Genomic DNA, 8,397 nt, shown 5'->3' with positions numbered 1-8,397 from the left:
ACTGTCCACTAAATAAAGATATACCAAGGAGACAACGGAAACGTGAGATTAATAAGTATACAGTGTACACCTGTAGGTACTATATCTTCTAGAAATCTAGAATATCTTTCTAAAGAAACATACTGTCCACTAAATAAAGATTAAACCAAGGAGACAACGGAAACGTGAGATTAACGGGTTATTTTTATTTTTTTGACCTAAATTTTAAGACATTCGGATTTTCACACCCTTCCTGTATAAGGATATGCCATGTCATACTCGTATATGTAGGTAAGTATACAGTGTACACCTGTAGGTACTATATCTTCTAGAAATCTAGAATATCTTTCTAAAGAAACATCCACTAAATAAAGATATACCAAGGAGACAACGGAAACGTGAGATTAACATTAGGAAGGTAACTAATGAATTGGACTTACCTTTGTGTCATTGGTGTGTAACTCCAGCTGATAGTCGTACAACATATTGGCTTTGTTGACATGTTCCACCGCTAGCTTGGCAGCTTCCAGCTCACTTAATCCTTCTAATCTCAGCTCATTATTACTTTCCGTAAGCTCAAATAATCCCAGTATTGAGATGGTATGTTTTCTTTTATTTCCTCTTGCATTCTTGAACGCCAGGTATGTTTTGTTTTTACTGCTAAGAGAAACTCCAGGTCTAGATTTTGTTTTGGGTCTTCCTTTGGTAATGCGTTGGAGTCCACTAGTAGCTGTGTTATTTGTTTGTGCGCTAGTGTCAGTTCTTGTAATTGTACTAGGTGCATTGTAGTCAATGGTGTGGTTAACTGTATTGTTTGTTGCAGGGGTTTTATGCTCTGTACTGTTTTGTCTTGTAAACTTGATTCTTTTACTTTTTATGTGGCGTGTGATTGTTTTATTTGTAACTTTCGCATCGATGACACTGTGAGTGTTTGTTCCCAAATGTCTTTCTACATTTGAAGATTTATTCAAATCCGATATTGTATGCGCTATGTTTATTTGTTGGTTTGATAAGAGTGGAATTGTTTTATTCTCCAAAGAGTTGTCGATATATTCTTCCAAACTGTCACTTGCTTTGTGAGATGTCTCTTGATATTTTCCCTGAGGTGGTGTTACGTTTTTTGGAGACAGCAGAGCAGAATCAACTTGACTCGAGTGTGAAATTGAAAGGAATTGTATGACGATGTAAAATCTAAGTAAGGCGAAGACAAGGTAAGAGAGAGGAATATGAAATTGTTTGCCAAACAAACAGATCATAACCTCCAATAAATCAATGGTAATGATGAAAGATTTCCACTTCTTTTCTGATGCATAATACAGTGGAGATTCAGAACTGAAAATGGTGAAATTTACAAGCAATGTAATCAAGGTAGTGAAAGTTTTTTTTGTCAATTTGTTGTTGAAATTGAACACGTGTGCTCTGTCTGACAATGGTTTTAGTGGTGTTTGAATTTAAATTAAATTATAACACAAGTCAATCAGGAAACTACATGAATGTCATCATTAGGATTGTTGTTATACTGTTACACTCTGTATTTATAACCAAGCTTCATCGGGTTTTGAAAGCAATCCACATCAGTATGTCGCACTCACTTTATTTATTTATCGGAAAGAATGTTTACTTGTTTGAAAAGTTCGTTAATTTGCTTTCTCTCATGAGTTGGATTCAGGGTTTTTACAGAATATTGACTTTCTTCAGTTCTTCTTCAAACGAACGTGTGTCTCTGTATTTGTTATTTAACATAGGTACGATTCCGTTTTCATATTACACAAACACACAGTTTATTATAGGTAGATAACGTCATGTTTTGAAGACTAGAAAAATAAAATTGAGCATTTAATGATGTACGCGTACCATTCCCTAGATATTAATAATTATTATTAGATATTGAATTAGTTTCAAAATTTACTTTTAAGTAACTCATTCAAGCATTGATTAAATAAATAGTTAATAAAATATCGGCATTAAGATAAATGGAACTTCTTATGGCGTAAGGTAAACAGGTGTTATTCTTAGAGAGAAAGAAGTTTAGGAAAAAATTTTTTTTTTTTTTTTTTTTTTTTTTTTTTTCCGGTAAGGCGCTTTAACACTAGCTACGGGGATTTTGGCGAGATCACTAATGCTGTTTTCTTTTCTGCCTAATAATAAGATGGATTTTTAGCTGTGAGCTTTTAATTATTATTATTATTATTATTATTATAATTTTATTTTTAATTTTTCTCTTGGTACTAGTGCTATCTATACTTTTACCTATCTACACATAGCAGTATCTAATTTGACTTGTTCTTCTTCTGGCACCAAATACCAATTCTTTTTCTTCTTTTCTACTAAAATATTCCGGAAGAAACTTTTCAACGCCACCTCTCTCATTACGATCGTGGTGCATAATGTCGGTGGTTCTACCACTGACGTGCAGTTTTTGTTTCATGAAAATTTTAAATTAATTACTTTCGTTTCAGAAGTAAGTGCTTTAGTTTTCGTCTGACGTACTATAAGGTACTACTAAGTAGCTGATCTGGGTGTATCTTTATCAAGTTTATAAACATAGCGCACATTAAGTAAGACAAAGTTTGTGAAAGCTAGAAAAGAAAGATAATGAATAAACTTTGGAGTACTGCACTTCACTTTTAGAGTGAAAATCAAGTGTGGTGAGTGGTGAGAACTAGTCAAGGGAGAAAGAACTAAAGATCTTTTGCGTTAACTATCCGGAGGAATCATTAAGTAAGACAAAGTTTGTGAAAGCTAGAAAAGAAAGATAATGAATAAACTTTGGAGTACTGCACTTCACTTTCAGAGTGAAACTTAAGTGTGGTGAGAACTAGTCAAGGGAGAAAGAACTAAAGATCTTTTGCGTTAACTATCCGGAGGAATGTACAGCTAGGTTTTGTGAATATGTAGAAGGAGAAGGTGGTATCAATACTATCAACTGACCATTATGACTTTGAAAATGAATCACTTTTACACACAGCCCCTCGAATTTAATCTACTTCCCTGTTTTTTCCTCGCTAGCGAAAAAAAAGCTTCTGAATAATTTAAACCAATTTCTAAACAATGCCATTTCTTTCTAGATATTACATTAAGTAAGACAAAGTTTGTGAAAGCTAGAAAAGAAAGATAATGAATAAACTTTGGAGTACTGCACTTCACTTTCAGAGTGAAACTCAAGTGTGGTGAGTGGTGAGAACTAGTCAAGGGAGAAAGAACTAAAGATCTTTTGCGTTAACTATCCGGAGGAAAGTACAGCTAGGTTTTGTGAATATGTAGAAGGAGAAGGTGGTATCAATACTATCAACTGACCATTATGACTTTGAAAATGAATCACTTTTACACTCAGCCCCTCGAATTTAATCTACTTCCCTGTTTTTTCCTCGCTAGCGAAAAAAAAAAAGCTTCTGAATAATTTAAACCAATTTCTAAACAATGCCATTTCTTTCTAGGTACTCATTTCCAGTTCAAACTCGCTAGGTTTTGTGAATATGTAGAAGGAGAAGGTGGTATCAATACTATCAACTGACCATTATGACTTTGAAAATGAATCACTTTTACACACAGCCCCTCGAATTTAATCTACTTCCCTGTTTTTTCCTCGCTAGCGAAAAAAAGCTTCTGTATAATTTAAACCAATTTCTAAACAATGCCATTTCTTTCTAGGTACTCATTTCCAGTTCAAACTTAACAGCATTCCTGAGACTCCTAGACAAAGGGACTCTCTTGGGATTTATTTAATTTAATTTTTTGATATTTACTTTTCATTTATTTATCATTCCCGTTTTACATGATTTCTCATTAGCGAGAATTGTGATGTTCTGAGGCGGCAACATGAAAAGTTTTTCTTCCTCTCCCCTATTTATTGGAAGTACTGCACTTGAATTTTCTGATGACACAGAAGCTGCTAATAACAACACTAGCTTTAATAATGACAACCCTCACTTGACACAGTTTAAACATGTGAGTAGTAAGGCTACAAGCGTAGATTTTTGATTATGAGAAATGAGTTGAGGAATGAGTTGAGGAATGAGGTGAGCCGTGAGCCAATTTTTTTTTGATTATGAGAAATGAGTTGAGGAATGAGGTGAGGAATGAGGTGAGCCGTGAACCAATTTTTTTTTTTTTGATTTTTGATTATGAGAAATGAGTTGAGGAATGAGGTGAGCCGTGAAAAATTGGCTCACGGCTCACCTCATTCCTCAACTCATTCCTCAACTCATTTCTCATAATCAAAAATCTACGCTTGTAGCCTTACTACTCATGTGGTTTCCTTATTTACGTACACAGCATAATGTAAGGTGTCTTAGCTTTCAGGTGTCACATAATTATGAAATTAATAGAGAAGGTGTTACTTTTCATTTATTTATCATTCCCGTTTTACATGATTTCTCATTAGCGAGAATTGTGATGTTCTGAGGCGGCAACATGAAAAGTTTTCTTCCTCTCCCCTATTTATTGGAAGTACTGCACTTGAATTTTCTGATGACACAGAAGCTGCTAATAACAACACCAGCTTTAATAATGACAACCCTCACTTGACACAGTTTAAACAAGACTTGGTAGTGGTTTCCTTATTTATGTACTCAGCATAATGTAAGGTGTCTTAGCTTTCAGGTGTCACATAATTATGAAATTAATAGAAAAGGTGCACCATACATCTCGGAGATTTTTTGGAGCGAAGTAAAGACTGGAATAGCATTTCAGAAATATTGCACCCATGGAAACATACATTGAACAAGGAACCACTTCTTGATATAAAAATTTCCATTCCTGGTTCCTATTTGTTAGATATGTTAAGTACCCAGGTAGGTACCAACACTACTGATTACTGACAACCTTCCTGCAAATGAAGAATGAACAAACAATGGAAATGGAAATAGGATTATTTCAACGTATTTGGAAATGGGATTATTTCAACGTATTTTGAGTTGGATTCAGGGTTTTTACAGAATATTGACTTTCTTCAGTTCTTCTTCAAACGAACGTGTGTCTCTGTATTTGTTATTTAACATACCTAGGTACGATTCCGTTTTCATATTACACAAACACACAGTTTATTATAGGTAGATAACGTCATGTTTTGATTTGAAGACTAGAAAAATAAAATTGAACATTTTAATGATGTACGCGTACCATTCCCTAGAGCCTAGATATTAATAATTATTATTAGATATTGAATTAGTTTGAAAATTTACTTTTAAGTAACTCATTCAAGCATTGATTAAATGAATAGTTAATAAAATATCGGCATTAAGATAAATGGAACTTCTTATGGCGCCTTTTCTGATGCATAATACAGTGGAGATTCAGAACTGAAAATGGTGAAATTTACAAGCAATGTAATCAAGGTAGTGAAAGTTTTTTTTGTCAATTTGTTGTTGAAATTGAACACGTGTGCTCTGTCTGACAATGGTTTTAGTGGTGTTTGAATTTAAATTAAATTATAACACAAGTCAATCAGGAAACTACATGAATGTCATCATTAGGATTGTTGTTATACTGTTACACTCTGTATTTATAACCAAGCTTCATCGGGTTTTGAAAGCAATCCACATCAGTATGTCGCACTCACTTTATTTATTTATCGGAAAGAATGTTTACTTGTTTGAAAAGTTCGTTAATTTGCTTTCTCTCATGAGTTGGATTTCATGCCGTCCGTTGTTATTAAATAAATATAATTTCACGAAGCGCTAGAGAGAACTCGAACAATAGGGAGCAGAGTTCTGATTGTTATGAAATATACATTTTTATTCCTACGGGGTACGAAAGCATGGTGAGACCGGGGGAAAAAAAATATTCCTGTTCATTAAAACTGCTTTTATTTTCCGCGATGAATTGTAAATGCAGTTCATTTGTCATGAGATTCGTTTATAAACGTACCTATGTACATTTATAAACATTTATTTACCCAACGTACATTTATAAACCTAATGTACTAGATTTTTGTTTATAAATGTACCTAGAGGTATTCGTTTATAAATGCTGGAGTTCACCTTAGGTAGGTCCCCCATAATCAAGCTCATAGTACACCATTGTCAGTTTTGAGTTAATTTGGTCTTCAACCACCAGAGGTAGTTACCATACCATACGTATGAAAAGCAAAGAGTCTTTGTCGGAACTCAATGTTCTGATTAGTGGATTAGCCTTGATTGAGAAGTTGCGGGTTCGATACTTCCCTGTGTCGACAAATTTCCCTTTTATTCGTGAACCGTTACTAAATGAGCACGTGAATAGTCAGCCCATGTGATTTTTCACGCGGAATCGAATGGTGCTACTTTTAGCACTCTCTGACTTACAGTTGAGAAGTTGCGGGTTCGATACTTCCCTGTGTCGACAAATTTCCCTTTTATTCGTGAACCGTTACCAAATAAGCAAGTGAATAGTTAATCCCATGTCTGTCAACAAATTTCTCTTTTATTTGTGAACCGTTACCAAATAAGCAAGTGAATAGTTGATCCCATGTGATTTTTCACGTCGAATCGAATGGTGAAACTTTTAGAACTTCCGACTTACAGTTGAGAAGTTGCGGGTTCGATACTCCCCTGTGTCAACAAATTTCCCTTTTATTACATTTATTTTATTTTCTATTTCTTTTCAAATACCTACGTATTCTGCAAATGTAATAGAAAGTCGTGTGATGTTCACACCAGATTTTTTTATTTGTATTTATTAAAGTGTTCTAACATTGTTTTCGATAATTAAAAATTCCGAAAAATATACCTACCAATTTACCTATTCATCTACCTAGGTATCACAATATAGTCAGATAAGGTGATCGGGAGTAGGGGGAAAATTCACGGAGAAAAACAAATTGTATACAGGGTGATACCATTTGTCAGAATTGCAACATTTTAAAATCAAGTACAGTTTTGAAGGTGGGTTATCGCATGGTTAATTTTGGGGGGCCCCCCCTAAATTAAGGAATGTTTATGGTTCATATCTTCTTGAAAATACCTAAAGCAAAAGCTATCCCAGGAGAAAGAAGTGTGTTTTTACTTTTTTTTCTTCTTATAAAGAAAGATCACAAAAACTGACGAGACAAAGACTGCAGGCTAAATAAAAAGCCGCGGAAAAATTGGAGTCTTCAAGAACCTATATGGCGTCAGCCATAACAACCTGAATCCTCCTGAATTAAGGAATGTTTATGGTTCATATCTTCTTGAAAATACCTAAAGCAAAAGCTATCCCAGGGGAAAGAAGTGTGTTTTTACTTTTTTTTCTTCTTATAAAGAAAGATCGCAAAAACTGACGAGACAAAGACTGCAGGCTAAATAAAAAACCGCGGAAAAATTGGAGTCTTCAAGAACCTATATGGCGTCAGCCATAACAACCTGAATCCCCCTGTAGGTAGCCCAGAATTTATTCTTTCTTCATCTTTCACCATTTTCTTTTCCTCATAATTTCTCTTCTTCATGCCGTCCGTTGTTATTAAATAAATATAATTTCACGAAGCGCTAGAGAGAACTCGAACAATAGGGAGCAGAGTTCTGATTGTTATAAAATATACATTTTTATTCCTACGGGGTACGAAAGCATGGTGAGACCGGGGGAAAAAATATTCCTGTTCATTAAAACTGCTTTTATTTTCCGCGATGAATTGTAAATGGTAATGCAGTTCATTTGTCATGAGATTCGTTCATAAACGTACCTATGTACATTTATAAACATTTATTTACCAAATTTCATTTCTCTACGACAAACCGTTCTTGAGATATTTTGTTCACAACTTTCTACTTTTTCCCATTTAAACCGTACGTTACGTACAGACCAGAAAAAATATTCCTGTTCATTAAAACTGCTTTTATTTTCCGCGATGAATTGTAAATGGTAATGCAGTTCATTTGTCATGAGATTCGTTTATAAACGTACCTATGTACATTTATTTACCCAACGTACATTTATAAACCTAATGTACTAGATTTTCGTTTATAAATGTATCCAGATACACATTTACAAATGTACCTAAATAACTAGATATACGTTTATAAATGTACCTAGAGGTATTCGTTTATAAATGCTGGAGTTCACCTTAGGTAGGTCCCCCACAATCAAGCTCATAGTACACCATTGTCAGTTTTGAGTTAATTTGGTATTCAACCACCAGAGGTAGGTCCTTAGTTACTTACCATACCATACGTATGAAAAGCATAGAGTCTTTGTCGGAACTCAATGTTCTGATTAGTGGACTAGCCTTGAGACCAATGTGTTAACAATGAAAAGGACCAGGTAAACACAGGATAAAGCAGTGAAAGGGTTAATGATTGGAGAAAACGTGGATATTATAGAGAGAAAATGAGAAAAAAGGAGCGAGATAGGAGGAGGAGGAAGAGAGGACTAGTGAAAGAGGACCAGGGGAAAGAGAGATGAAGAGAGGAGGATAATGAGCGGAGAGAGAGAGAGAGAGAGAAAGCTCTAAAAAAGGACCAGGTG

At 34.6% G+C, this 8,397-nt stretch overlaps 1 protein-coding gene across 1 annotated transcript; it reads right to left on the bottom strand.

The window, feature by feature from the left end:
• Positions 1 to 384: 384 nt before the first annotated feature.
• On the bottom strand, positions 385 to 5,398 carry LOC113469298. Its single transcript, XM_026826871.1, has 2 exons — positions 5,246 to 5,398; positions 385 to 1,277 (listed from the first exon to the last, which is right to left on the bottom strand). Exon 2 carries the CDS (start codon positions 1,233 to 1,235, stop codon positions 402 to 404), a length of 834 nt encoding a protein of 277 aa, XP_026682672.1. The 5' UTR covers positions 1,236 to 1,277; positions 5,246 to 5,398; the 3' UTR covers positions 385 to 401.
• Between the last annotated feature and the right edge of the window lie 2,999 nt (positions 5,399 to 8,397).

This window comes from Diaphorina citri, unplaced genomic scaffold (assembly GCF_000475195.1).
Source record: "Diaphorina citri unplaced genomic scaffold, Diaci psyllid genome assembly version 1.1 scaffold1020, whole genome shotgun sequence".
Lineage (NCBI taxonomy): Eukaryota > Metazoa > Arthropoda > Insecta > Hemiptera > Psyllidae > Diaphorina > Diaphorina citri.
This window is presented reverse-complemented; position numbering and strand designations above follow the sequence as displayed.

Coding starts and splice junctions, on each gene's coding strand:
- LOC113469298 (XM_026826871.1), bottom strand. CDS start 1,235: ATGATCTGTTTGTTTGGCAAACAATTTCATATTCCTCTCTCTTACCTT.